We start from the raw sequence: 13,941 nt of genomic DNA on the forward strand, positions 1-13,941 counted from the left end.
AGAAGTACTCAACCTATAGTTTAAAAAAAAGCAGGCTGGGCGCTGGTGGCTCACGCCTGTAATCCTAGCTACTCAGGAGGCTGAGATCTGAGGATCGTGGTTCCAAGCCAGCCCGGGCAGGAGAGACTGTGAGAGTCCTATCTCCAATAAACCACCAGATAACCGGAAGTGGCGCTGTAGCTCAAGTGGTAGAGCGCTCGCCTTGAGCTGAAGAGCTGAGGGACAGCGCCCAGGCCCAGAGTTCAAGCCCCACGACCAACCAAAAAAAAAAAAAAAAAAAGCAGGACTTTCCACTGCAGGGTGAGCATCTGCTCACCCCACCCCCATCCATTCATTACTCTATTTCCAGGGCTGAACCAGGGCCTTGTGTGACTACAGCTGCATCCCAATCCTGGAGAGATTTAAAGTTTCTCTAAAACTCAAGTTGTCCTGACAGTCCTTCTTCCTCCCTTCTTTCCCTTAATCTTTCCCCCCTCCCTTTTTCCTTCTTTTCCTCCCTTCCCTCCCTCCCTCCCTCCCTTTGTCCCTTCTTCCCTTCCTCACTCCTTTCCTTCATTTATTTATTTTATTGTGAAAATACTGTACAGAGGGGTTACAATTACATGGGCAAGATAATGAGTACATTTCTTATCAAGCATTGTAGCCTCCTGCTTAGTTTCCCCTTTCCATCCCTTCCCATCCTCCCCCAGCCTACCTCCCAATCCTCCCCACCCCCTTTCTTCTTTTCTTCCTCTCCTGGAGATTGAATCCAGGGCTTTAAATCTGCTAGGCAAGCACTCTATCACTTGAGCTTCACCCGGAGCCATTTTGTTTTTATTTTTATTTTGTTTTTATTTTTCACTACCTTTTACCCAATCTGTCCTCAAACTCAAAATCCCCCTGCTTTCACCTCCAGGAGGGATAGAATTTATTTTATTTTTTTTATTTTTTTTATTTGAACTCTGGGCCTGGGCGCTGTCCCTCAGCTCTTCAGCTTAAGGTGAGCGCTCTACCACTTGAGCCACAGTACCACTTCCAGAAGCAGCATTTCTTGAGCAAAAGAGCTCAGAGACAGTGCCCAGGCAAAAAAAAAAAAGAAGAAGAAAGAAAGAAAGAAAAGAAAGAAGCAGCATTTCTATATCATTTTACTAAAATAATACTAAGTTGGAAATCTTTTTATTGTTGTTTTTATTGTTGTTGTCAGTTCTCAGCCTTGAACTCATGGCCTGGACACTGTCTCTGAGCTCCTTTTGCTCAAGGCTAACACTCTACCACTTGAGCCACAGTGGAACTTCAGCTTTTTTTTTTTTTTTTTTTTGCCCGTCATGGGCCTGAACTCTGGGCCTGGGCGCCGTCCCTCAGCTCTTCAGCTCAAGGCTAGCACTCTACCACTGGAGCCACAGCGCCACTTCTGGCTTTTTCTGCTTATGTGGTGCTGAGAAATCGAACCCAGGACCTCATGCATGTGAGGCAAGCACTCTACCACTGAGCCACCTTCTCAGCCCAGCCACTTCAGCTTTTTTTGCTTATGTGGTACTGCAAAACCAAATCCAGGGCTTCATGCATGCTAGGCAAGCACTCTACCATTAAGCCACATTCCCAGCCCTAATTTGGAAATCTTAATTAAAATTTACTTTCTATAACCTAAGGGTAGTTATGCAGTATTTGTGTTGTTGTTGTTGGTCATGGGGCCTGAACTCTGAGCCTGGGCACTGTCCCTCAGCTCTTCAGCTCAAGGCTAGCACTCTAACACTTGAGCCACAGCACTACTTCTGCACTTTTCTGCTTATATGGTGCTGAGGAATCAAACCCAGGGCCTCATGCATGTAAGGCAAGCACTCTACCACTGAGCCACCTTCCTAGCTCCTTGGCAGTATTTCTTCAGAAGCTACAGTCTTTGTTTGATTTTACTTGAAGTCTAAGTTCTAATTAGTGTAGAGTAAATAAAGAACCAGGCATGGTAGCTCAAGCTTATAATCCTAGCTATTGAGAGGCAGAGATTTGGGGGTTGCAGTTGAACTCCAGCTTGCCATAAAAGTTCTCCTGCTTCTATCTCACCCAATGACTGGGCCTAGTGGTGGACACCTGTTACCCCAGCTACAAAGGAAACACTGGCTGGGCACAGTAGTGCACACCAGTGATGCATGGAAGCACATCTGAGAGTACCACAGTACAGGCTGACCTAGGCATAAAGTAAAACCCTCCCTCAAAAATAACCAAGACAAAAAGTCCCTAAAGGTGTGGTTTAAGTGGACCACCTAGCATGCATACAGTCCTAAATTCAATCCCTAGTACCACCAGCACCACCCCCAGTGATGATGATGATGATGATCATCATCATCATCATCAAAATTACTTTGAACTATGGAACCAGAGGGCTGGGAAGGTGGCTCAGTGGTAGAGCGCTTGCCTTTCATGCCTGAGGCCCTGGGTTCGATTCCTCAGCACCACATAAGCAAAAAGAATAAAAGCCGTAAGTGGCGTTGTGCCTCAAGTGGTAGAGCGCTAGCCTTGAGCTGAAGAGCTGAGGGACAGCGCCCAGGCCCAGAGTTCAGGCCCCATGACCGTACCCAAAAAAAAAAAAAAGAAAGAAAAGAAAAGAAATATGGAACCAGAGAAATTGCTTTAAGGGATCTTTTCATTTGTAGTGCTGATCAGTGTAATACTCTGGTTTCTCTTCACATCTCGTAAATCTCTCCCCTTTTATTAAATCAGTGGAGTCGAATTATTTATTCAACCTTGCAGTGGGCTGTTTTACTGTAGGTGGACAGTAAGTTTTCAGTGTGTTGGTGTCTAATCGACAGTGGCCCTTGTTAAATGTCACTAGTACTTCTAATTATTTTTAGAAGTCACAAGACATAACTGACAAGTCAGAACTCAGAGCCACTAAAATGACTCTCTTGAGGATCAGCAACTTCATTTACCTACTTTAATGAGTGTTGCAGTAGATTCTTCTTTCTGGAGATGGGTTCAATTCTCAATAAGCAGTTATTGGGAAAAGGCCAGACTAACTGATCTAATTTCAGAGGACATCTGACCTCTGGCCTCTTTTCCTTTCCAGAATGAGATTCCTTATTTACAAATATTATCAAAATGTATACCAGTTTTACCAGTGATTTTATGAATGATATTTATTTGCTGCCCAGGCAGGAAAGTCCTTGAAACTCTTATCTCCAATAAACCACCAGAAAACCACTGCAGCTCAAGTGAGCACTAGCCTTGAGCTGAAGAACTGAGGGACACCCAGGCCCAGAGTTCAAGCCCTAGGACCGACAAAAAAAAAAAAAAAAAGGGCTGGGAAGGTGGCTCAGTGGTAGAGTGCTTGCCTTGCATGCCTGAGGCTCTGGGTTTGATTCCTCAGCCACATAAGCAAAAAGAAAAAAGCCAGCAGTGGTGCTGTGGCTCAAGTGGTAGAGCGCTAGCCTTGAGCTGAACAGCTGAGGGATAGCGCCCAGGCCCAGAGTTCAAGCCCCATGACCAACTGAAAAAAAAAAGAGGAGGAGGAGGAGGAAAGAGGAGGAGGAAGAAAAGTAAATGGGAAATAGAGATGATGATTGTTTTTTCCCAGCTACCTGGGAAGTGAAGATGGGAAAATCAAAATTGGAGGACAGCCTGGGCAAAAAGTTAACAAGAGCCTGATCTCAAGAAACAAGCCAGATCTGTAATTGCAGCTGAAAGTTAGGAAGCTTAGCGAGGAGGGTTGCAGTTAAAAGCCACCCTCAACAAAACTCAAGACCCTATCAAAAAAGGGGTGGGGAGGGTTGTGGCTGAAGTGATGGAGTGCTGGACTAGCAAGCACGAGGCTCTGAGTTCAAATCTTTGTATCACCAGCAAAAAAGGATATACTTAGACATTTAGAAAGTAGATTATAGTGCCAGTGAGTTACCTGGGAATTCGGAAAGCACAAAGCATGTATTTCTTCAGGGTTTCTCCCACCACCTGTTCTCCAAGGCTGCCACCCCTAGAGCTTGAAAACTATCCGAAGAAAGGGGCCTAAATCTGTCTTACGTGCTTCTCCTTCTGATGGTTCAGCAGATTCATCTTACCTTTCTTGTAACTCAGTGCTTAGTAATGGCTACCTGTATTGATTTAGCATTTACTAATTATTTTTAAAACACACACCGTCTGAACATATGTAAGGGAATCTCAGTCTCTTAAGATTTTTTAATCCTATACCTTTAATTTATCTTTGTAGTACTGGGGATCAAAGCTAGAGCATCATCTAGGTACCAGCCTATAATCCTAGCTACTCAAGGAAGCTGATATCTGAGGGTCATGATTCAAAGCCAGCCCAGGCAGAAAATTTTGAGATCCTATCTCCAATTAACCAGCAAAAAACTGGACTGGATGCATGGTATTAGTGCTGGAACACCAGCCATAGTCCTTGAGTTCAAGCCCTGGGTACTGGTGGAAAAGGGAAAAGCAGCAGACACTGTATCACTGAGCTCTGTCCCCACCCCAATTTGTTCTTTTCTCCTAGAATAGCAATGAACATGAACTCCTTACTCTAGGAGTTCTTTGGCAAATATAGGCCACAAAATTGACTGGAACTTGGGGAGCATTCAGCAGGTTTGAGCTTTGTTATAAGTTGTTTCCGTGGATTGAGACAGTTGTCAGCTGCAAGCTTCTGTTTGTATACATTCTTGTCTGGCAAATCCAATAATCCTATTTGGAGTGATTCCACCCTAAAGCTTTTAGAACTTATTTATGAAATTAGAGACATTCTTCTTGTCAGTCTTCTTATTTCCTATTTTTAACAAAGAAGAGAAGAAGTACATCCTAATACTGAAATTTAATCATTAATCTTAAAGTCTTTGACAATCATTGTACAAAGACACTAAATACTTTTTTCTATTTTTAAGTAATTTTATCTGAAGAGTGATAAAAATACTGAATGTATTGAAGCAGATTTTTTTTCCCTTCTTTCCAAAAATGAAAAGATTTTTTTTAATGGGAATAAAGGCAGAACAGAAGTAACCATGTGAAAACAGTTCTCTGATGGTGTCTTTTAAATAGCCTCTAGGAAATATATTCTTGATTTTTGTTTTCAGGTATCATTTGACTTCAAGTCAGTTTTTTGTTTGTTTTTTTGTGTTGTGTTGTGGTTTTTTTTTGTTTTTTTTTGGACGTGGGGCTTGAACTCTGGGCCTGGGCACTGTCCCTCAGCTCTTCAGCTCAAGGCAAATGCTCTACCACTTGAGCCACAGCACACTTCTGGTTTTCTGATGGTTTATTGGAGATAAGAGTCTCATGGACTTTACTGCCTGGGCTGGCTTTGAACCATGATCCTCAGATCTCAGCCTCCTGAGTAACTAGGATTAAGGCGTGAGTCACTGGTGCGTGGCTTTGGGAATGTGGCTCAGTGGTAGAGTGCTTACCTAGCAGGCATGAAGCCCTGGGTTTGAAAATATAAACAGAAAAAGGCAGAAGTGGCGCTGTGGTTCAAGTGGTAGAGCACTAGCCTTGGGCAAAAGAAGCTCAGGGACAGTGCCTAGGCCCTGAGTTCAAGCCCCAGGACTGGGAGTGGGGCAGGGGGGGGGGGGAACCTGGGGATATAGGTCAATGAACCAGTATGTTCCTACTATGTGCAAGGCCCTGGGTATAAACCCCACCATAGAAAAAAAATACCTTTTTTCCATTTAAATTTATTTGTTTGTTTGTTTGTTTTTATTGTTAAGATGTTGTTCGGAGGGGTTACAGTTACATGAGTAAGGCAGTGAACACATTACTTGTCGATCATTGTTACCTCGTCCCTTCCTTGTTCTTGTCCACTATCCCTTCCTTCCCTCCAAAAATACATTTTATAGAAATTCTTCTCATATAATGTTTCCAAATGATCATGTATCATCCTTACATGGTCTTAAGGTTAGTTGAAGGTGTCGGTAAGGCAACACTGTCCCAGAGCCAGCAGGCGTTCTCACAATGACCTCTAAAGCCACTTACAGCATACACAAGTGGACATTGCCTAGAATGTCCTGGAATGTCAGTTACCTGTTTTCTTTTTGTGGCGAAGTTTTCACTGCCATGCTGGGCAGTGTGCACATTAGGAAATGGAGACAGGGGATCCAGAGAAAGCAAGTTGGCCCTGAGTCACGTGATTAGTCTTCCTAAAAGTTCAGTGTCACCCCTGATCATCTTTTAGCGCGCAGATATTGACCAGACCCCAGTATTCTAAAAGAAATGCTCAGTTCCATGTCTTCAAGTTTCTGGGTCCTTTTAAAAACTAGGAATGCTTTTGCTAAATTAATGAATGTTGGAGGGAAAGAAACATTGTCATTTTCTGATTTCTTTTGTTTATGTCTAGGTAATGGGCCATCTGGACTCTTCAACAAACGAAGAAAACCCAGTGACCACTGATGAACAGATTGTCCAACAGTAATATTACATGGACATGCAATAATGTGTTATTGATTTTCTACCAATAGAGTTTGACTTTTTAAATCAATTTTTGAATTGACAATCTGAAAGCATTTTCAGTGACGTTTGCAAATATATATTTTTATGAGTTGGTACTGAAAATTACATCATAAAGGATGAAAATGCATTTGCTTTTAATTATGTCAAAATTGTGCCTTCACATTAAATAAAAGCATATGGTCTGTGTGCTTTCCAAGACCCATTATATAAGTATATTTTTCTAAAAAACAATGCCTTGCCCCTACTCCATCCTTTCCATACTGTACTATGTTTCTTTCAACTCTAATGATGGATCACAGTATGATGGCAAAGTGAGCAGATGAACAAATGTTTTATTAAGGAATTATGTAGATTTTATCTTCTCTATAGAAATAAATATTTAAGACCATGCATAAAGGCCATTCAGCTGTGAAAATCTGGTCCTCATATCCTGAAAAGGTTAGAAATATATAATTCAAGAATAAATATAAACACAATTTTGTAGTGTAAATTTTGAAAATGTATAACCATTTAAAAAATTGACAGCTCAAATTACTTTAGACTGCATATATAGCTATATATATCAGATTATCTTTTCAGATACAGAGAAACATAATATATAGAACTATCCATTAAAAGTTATATAAATATGGCATCTAGATTTTTTGCAAGTGCAGCTTAACTTTTGAGTTTCACTTTGATCTTTGAAATTTGGTTCTATGGATGATAATTTGTGATCTTTAAAAACTTTTCTTATCCAGTCCTATGTATTAGCATATATAGCTCATTGTTCACATGCAATGCCTCCCAACAGTCGTCCTTGGCTGTTTTCTCCTGATTTCCCTATCTTTCTCCCTAGTAACTGCTGTTAAGCTCAGAGCAGGCTGGTTTATTATTTTCTGTTCAAAGTATAAATGTGCTTTTTAACCCATCTATAAAATGAACAGGTTAGATCAGTTAATCACTAATTAGCTGGTAACTTTGAACTTGAAATTTTCTTTTTTTCTCTTTATTTTTTGCAAAATAGGTGTGTGCTTGAATGTTTTCTGGGAGGCAGATTGAATTATCTTTACATTTTCGTTTTCTCTAAGAGGTTCCCAAAATACTAATGATTGCAAAAGAAGTAAGATTTGTCATTTCTGTATAAATACTGTACAAAATATGTGAACATATCTAGTCTTTTATTCTAATGCCAAATGAATTTATTAAATGATAAAAACAGTGCCTTTTAAAATGGATCAGACCTTTGATGTTTGAACTAAACTTAATATTACATGCTTTGTTTAATTGTTAACTTGCTGAGTAAATCACAAATAGAGAAGTTTCATGGACAGTCAGCCTTTCTTTCTACTTTTGTTTATGGCCAATGACTTACCCGACAATTAAGAGTTAATCTTCATTTTCTCTTCCTTATATCAAGTTTTGAATTTTTTCCAAGGAACCTAATTTATTTGGCAGTCTCTAATAGAACAGATTAAATGCCATTTTAAAACTCCAACTATTTATAATGTCAATACAATGCTTGTTACAGTACAGCTTTCTTAGTAAAATTATCTGCAGTCACATCCTGGCCTTACCATATTTAAAAGCCTCAACTACATCTTATGAAGAATGTTAGAACTATTGTGTTTTCTTAAGGAACTACATTGAGATGAATTTTCAGAATAATTTGGTTTCTCTAATTAGTGCCTAATATTTTAACTTCTGAATCTAGAATTTTTTTCACCAGAAAAACATCAACTAGTGAATCTAGAAATCAGAAATTAGAATTACTTGAAACAAATTCTGCTTTATCCAGCCATTAGTTATCAAGGAAGTCTTTTTTTTTTTTTTGATTGGTCATTGGCCTTGAACTCTGGGCCTGAGTGCTGTCCCTCAGCTCTTCAGCTCAAGGCTAACACTCTATCACTTGACCTACAACGCCACTTCTGGTTTTCTGGTGGTTTATTGGAGATAAGAGTTTCATAGACTTTCCTTCCTGGGCTGGCTTTAAAGCGGAATCCTCAGATCTCAGCCTCCTGAGTATCTAGGATTATAGGCATGAGCCACCGGTGCCTGGCAGTAAAATCTTATTCTAGTTAGCTAAAGATTTTTCTATTTAATCAAGGCTTGTTTTGTTGTGTTTTATTTTGAGGGGCTGAGGATCAAGAACAAGACTTTATGCATGATAAACAAGAACTCTATTACTGAGCTACCCTCCCCTCTCAAACAATCAAAATGATTTTCAGTAGAAATAAGAACTAGAAAGTAAAATTCCTATAGTCCATCATCAATGTTGTACTTGAATCTAAGCAGCCCAGTTTAAAATAGTTATTTGGAGAAGTTAAAATACAAATATTTTGGGGAGTCAAAATGAATAAACAAGAGATCTGAAGATTTGGTTATAAAAAGCTCTATCATTTCTTCCTCTCTGGATCTTTTACCACCAAGAACATTTAAGAGAAAGAGAATCTGTTTGTTTTTTTTCCCCAAAGCATGACTTAAAAAATATGATAGGTTGTATTTATTAATACTTAATGCTAAAATTACTAGAAAGTTCTTATGAACATTTTTATGGCTAAACAAATAGAAAGTGCTGAGTATCACAAATTGTAATGTAGAGCCAGGCATTGGTGGCCCACACTTCCAATCCTAGCTTCTCAAGAGGCTGAGATCTGAATACCTTGGGTCAAAGCTGGCTCAGACAAATTTGGAAGACTCATTTTCCCAATTAACCAGGAAAAAGATGGAACAAAAGGCTGTAATTCATAGGGTACCACCAAGGGAGAACATAGCACCCCAAGTCTAAGTCCTAGTACCAGCAAAAACCATTGCAAGGTAGATTATTTCTTGTTTAGTTCAGTAAAAACAAGTATGAATTTTGTGAGAAAGGACCTTGATATCCTAATGTACTATCATTAAGCTGGAAGCTTGTTTCAGATGACAGTTAGTTGTTAGTTGAGTGCAATTCATCACCCAATTTATGTTACTATTTTGGGAATCTCAGGAGGTCTTGGTCTGGAGAAGAAAGACTTCAAGGATGGAAGTAGGGGAAATTTAGGAGAACAGGTTACATTTATTAGAGTGAAACAGAAGAGAACTCTTCTAGATGTGCATAGCTTGTGGGAAAGCAGCTGCCTGAATGGCTGGTCTATGAGGCTTCCAGCTAACCCCAGGGCCTAGCTGACAGCCTCACCGCCACTAGCTTGCCCCACGGCAAGTCAGAAGGAAAATGGCCAGTGACCCCTGCAAGCCAGGAGCAGGAGAAGTTGGGGTCCACCACACAGTTTATTGAGGAGTCCTGTCCTGAGTGCTCTTAAGTCTTCTTGCAGGTACCAGATACCGATTTTCTAGTCCAAAGAGTAGGTTGCTAGATAGGTGCCATAAATGTCCACCTGGGCACTGTGACTTGGTTCTTCACAGAGGTGTCCACAGTGTTCGTTACTGACACTCTGAAGTCACAGCTCCCTGGGGCTTAGTAGCTCCAGGCAGCACCTCTGAACCACTCACTTCCGGCCTAGGTGCCCATAGGTATTGAGATTTCTATATTTTAGTTTTGTAAGCATGGAGATTTTTGTGAAAAGGCACATTTCTAGTAAACACAAATTAGCTTTCCAGTGTTCTTTGTTCTTTGAATTTACTCATTCCTCCCTCTCTCCCTTTCTCCACCCACCCCCCTTCTGTACTGGACAGGGGGCAGTGGAGGGGTGGGGGGAGTCCAACCTGGTCTAGCTCATGCTCAGCAAGTGGTCTAGGTCAGAGCTACAGCCCCAGATCTTCAACATCTGCTTTAGTTATAAGCAAAACTTATTTTTACATTTGACTAAGAAATATTTGGACTAATTTATTTAAGCTTGTTCTCTAAAACTTGAGCTTCATCCCAGCCAGTGAAACTTTGGAGACACAAGGATTGTATTTCAGACTAGTGGAATGTACTTACTGGTCTGAAGACCCTTTGTATTTTCCCATGAACAAGAAAGAATTTGAATTAGTTCAAGATGATGCCAAATGATCCATTCTACAGTTTAAAACATTTGTTTTCATCTTATATTCTGTTTATCTCAGAGGATAATTCTGAAGCAGGTTGGATAAGGGTCATGCAAACAAAAATACTTAATATAAATCATCTTCTGTTTTCTGGAAGAAAACAAATGTGGATTCATGAGATTGAAATTAAATGATCAGATAGACATTATCTAGTAAAGACTATAAAGAGGAATTTGTGTTTAATATTTCCATATTACAACAGCCTTTGTATATGAGAGTGCTCTCCAGGAGTGCTGGGACATGACTCAAGTGGGCGATGACTTGCAAGGTGAAACACGGAGTTCAAATCCCAGTATTCCCCCAAAGAAAGAATTTTATGGAAAATGTTTATTAGTGGGCAAATGATTTTTTAAACTAAAATTGAAGGTTGTCCTTATTGGTAATTAAGACAACTCAAAGAAGATGGAATATTTGATGTCATCATGTTCCTCTTTGATTAAGCATAAAAATATAAAAACAGCCTTTCTATCCTTTGAACTATAGATTTGATTCTTTTTAAAATCTAAAAGTGTATGTCGTTATCCTGCAACATTTCCCAATAGAATAGGTAGATACAAATTAGGTAGTTTTTGCCTTTAAAAAGCCTTATTCTGTGTTTTGTTTATATGAAAACCTTTAAAAATATTTAATTGGATCCTTTTCAGATGAGAAGTTTGAGTAGATTTTTTTCAACTTGCATATATAAGTTAGTATAAATTAACTTTTTTTTTTGCTCAGTCCTGGGCTTGAACTCTGGGCCTGGGCACTGTCCCTGAGCATCTTTGTGCTCAAGGATAACACTGTATCACTTGAGCCACAGTGCTGCTTCCAGCTTTTTCTGATTAATTTATTGGAGCTAAGAGTCTCATGGACTTTCCTGCCTAGGCTGGCTTTGAACAGCTATACTCAGATCTCAGCCTCCTGAGTAGCTAGATTACAGGCATGAACCACTGGTGCCCAGCTATAAATTAACTTTATAACACTACTAGGGCTTTACTTTTTTTAGGGAAGATGATTTCAAATGTAAACATTTTTCGAGTATTGATTTAGCTATACTTTAAACTAACTTCATCATGTGCCAAATACTGACCAGAAAAAGAATTTTGATGTATTGAATTCACCGTACTACTCAATAAACTATTTTAAAATAAAAATTCAATTTGTTGTATTTTATATGGTAAAAAAAAATCATTGAAAAGATTCTGGTACCATGTTGAATAATATAGTGTAACATAGTAGGTCATACAGTTTGGGGAAACATTTATAAATGTGGGCTTGTGTTTAAAGCATAAAAAAAAAGAGACTGGGAAGGTGGCTCAGTGGTAGAGTGCTTGCCTAGCATTCATGAGGCCCTCAGTTCCATTCCTCAGCACCAGATAAGCAGAAAAAGTCGGAAGTGGTGCTGTAGCTCAAGTGGTAGAGTGCTAGCCTTGATCTGAAGAGCTGAGAAACAGCACCCAGGCTCAGAGTTCAGGCCCCATGACCAAAAAAAAAAAAAAAAAAAAATATATATATATATATATATATATATATATATATATATATATAATATTGAAAACAAAAGAATTCTAGATCTAGTTCCCACATCACAAATCATGTTAATAATGCTTTGTGAAATTCATAATTTTTTAAGCCTAACATTTAGTCATTAAAATCCGGACTTAATATATGATATTTATTATAACTTTGTTTTGATACATAATAAGTAGTACTAGGTAGATACTAATTATCTTTGCTTTTTTTTTTTTTTCTGCTTATGTGGTGCTGAGGAATCGAACCCAGGGCCTCATGCATGCAAGGCAAGCACTCTACCACTGAGCCACCTTCCCAGCCCTGATACTAATTATCTTTAAAAGGAGAGTGCATCTCATCTCTTGTGAGGAACATTCTTGGTGTTTGTAGCTTTCTTGATGTTCCCCCAAAATTGCCAAAATCCTTATTGCTGTCTTTTTTGTTGTTATGGTTTTATAGTGCTTGGACCCAGGGCCTCACACATGCTGTACTACTGAGATCCCTCCCCAGCTCTTAAAAACTCAGATGAGACTGGCCTAAATAAATGCCTGTAGTTAACTTGATGACATGAGAGTCCTTTCCTTCCCTGCTTCCAGCAGTGCTTTATTCTTTTCCATCTATCTGAAAAGAGGCAGAGGAGCTGTTCAGAGGAAGAGGGAAAGATGGCTAGTGCCTGGGAGTGAAAAAGAGACCCCTTCCCCACCACTCCCTGTATTGTATCTTTTGCCTTGTCTATCATATGCTTCTATTAAGTAGTCAGAATATATTAGGATAGTAAAGTATAGGTTTGTAGTTTAATTTTACTATAATATACTAATATTTAAGGTAGTAAGCCTTATAAATAGATGTATAGGGTAAGCATAATAGATTTTTTTTTTGCCCAGTCCTGGGGCTGGAACTGAGGGCCTGGGCCCTGTCCTTGAGCTCTTGCTCAAGGCTAGCACTCTTCCATGTGAGCCACAACACCACTTCCAACCTTTTTTGTTTATGTGGTACTGAGAAATTGAACCCAAGGCTTCATGCATGCCAGGCAAGCACTCTTATCACTAAGCCACCTTCCCATCCCTGGGATAAATATTTTATCTTTAGGTCTGAGCAAAATATAAAAAATTACATTTGGTACTGGGCGCTGGTAGCTCATGCCTGTAATCCTAGCTACTCAGGAGGCTGAGTTCTAAGGATCAGGTTCAAAGACAGCCCGGGCAGGAAAGTCCGTGAAACTCTTTATCTCTAATAAACCACCAGAAAACCGGAAGTGGTGCTGTAGCTCAAGTGGTAGAGCACTAGCCTTGAGCTGAAGAGCTGAGGGACAGTGCTCAGGCCCAGAGTTCAAGTCCCACAACTGACCAAAAACAAAAAATTACATTTGGCTTGAAATTCATCTTGTTTAACTAGAAATTAAATTAGACTAGATTTTATATGAAAGATGTCTCATTTTTTATCATCCTATGAGACATAGAATCTAAATTAGTATTTTCCAATTTTTCGTTGTGTCTTACCCAAATCACCCCTAAATTAGAATAGAGGACTGAGGGTATGTAGCTCAATGTTAGAGTACTTAGCATGTACAAGGCCCTGAATTTGATTATCAGCACTCAAAAATAAAGCTATGCACTGATGGCTCAATAACTGTAACCCTAGCTACCTTGGAGGCTGAGATCTGAAGATCAAGGTTTGAAGCCAGCCCAGACAGGCAAATCTGAGTGACTCTTATCTCCAATTAAGCACCAAAACCTAGAGGTGGAGCTGTGGCTAAAGTAATAGAGTGCCACTCCTGAGCAAAGAAACAACAAAAAAGAAAACAGCATGCAAGCCTGAATTCAAGCCTCTCTCTCTCTCTCTCTCTCTCTCTCTCTCTCTCTCTCTCTCTCTCTCTCTCTCTCTCTCTCTCTCTCTCTCTCTTCCTCTCTCTCTCTCTCTCCTTACTCTTGCAATGGGAACTTAGTTTCTAATACATAGACTTGAGGAGACAGATTCTAATTCATTCAGTTATCTTGTTTATGAGGGCAAATAGTTCTGAGTTCTAACTTAAAAAAAGTGTATGGTGTA

The 13,941-nt window shown here is 39.6% G+C and overlaps 1 protein-coding gene across 4 annotated transcripts in view; it reads left to right on the forward strand.

The window, feature by feature from the left end:
• The window catches only part of Sppl2a (signal peptide peptidase like 2A), a 94,492-nt gene extending 86,784 nt beyond the window's left edge, over nucleotides 1-7,708 (forward strand). For all 4 annotated transcript variants that reach the window (XM_069995419.1, XM_069995417.1, XM_069995418.1 and 1 more), the window contains one exon: nucleotides 6,284-7,708. In XM_069995419.1, the coding sequence (XP_069851520.1) occupies nucleotides 6,284-6,358 (75 nt within the window). In that variant the 3' untranslated portion in view covers nucleotides 6,359-7,708. The remainder of the gene's footprint in view (nucleotides 1-6,283) is intronic.
• The last annotated feature ends 6,233 nt before the right edge of the window (nucleotides 7,709-13,941 follow it).

This window comes from Dipodomys merriami, unplaced genomic scaffold (assembly GCF_024711535.1).
Source record: "Dipodomys merriami isolate MVZ:Mamm:240054 unplaced genomic scaffold, mDipMer1.0.p SCAF_48, whole genome shotgun sequence".
NCBI lineage: Eukaryota > Metazoa > Chordata > Mammalia > Rodentia > Heteromyidae > Dipodomys > Dipodomys merriami.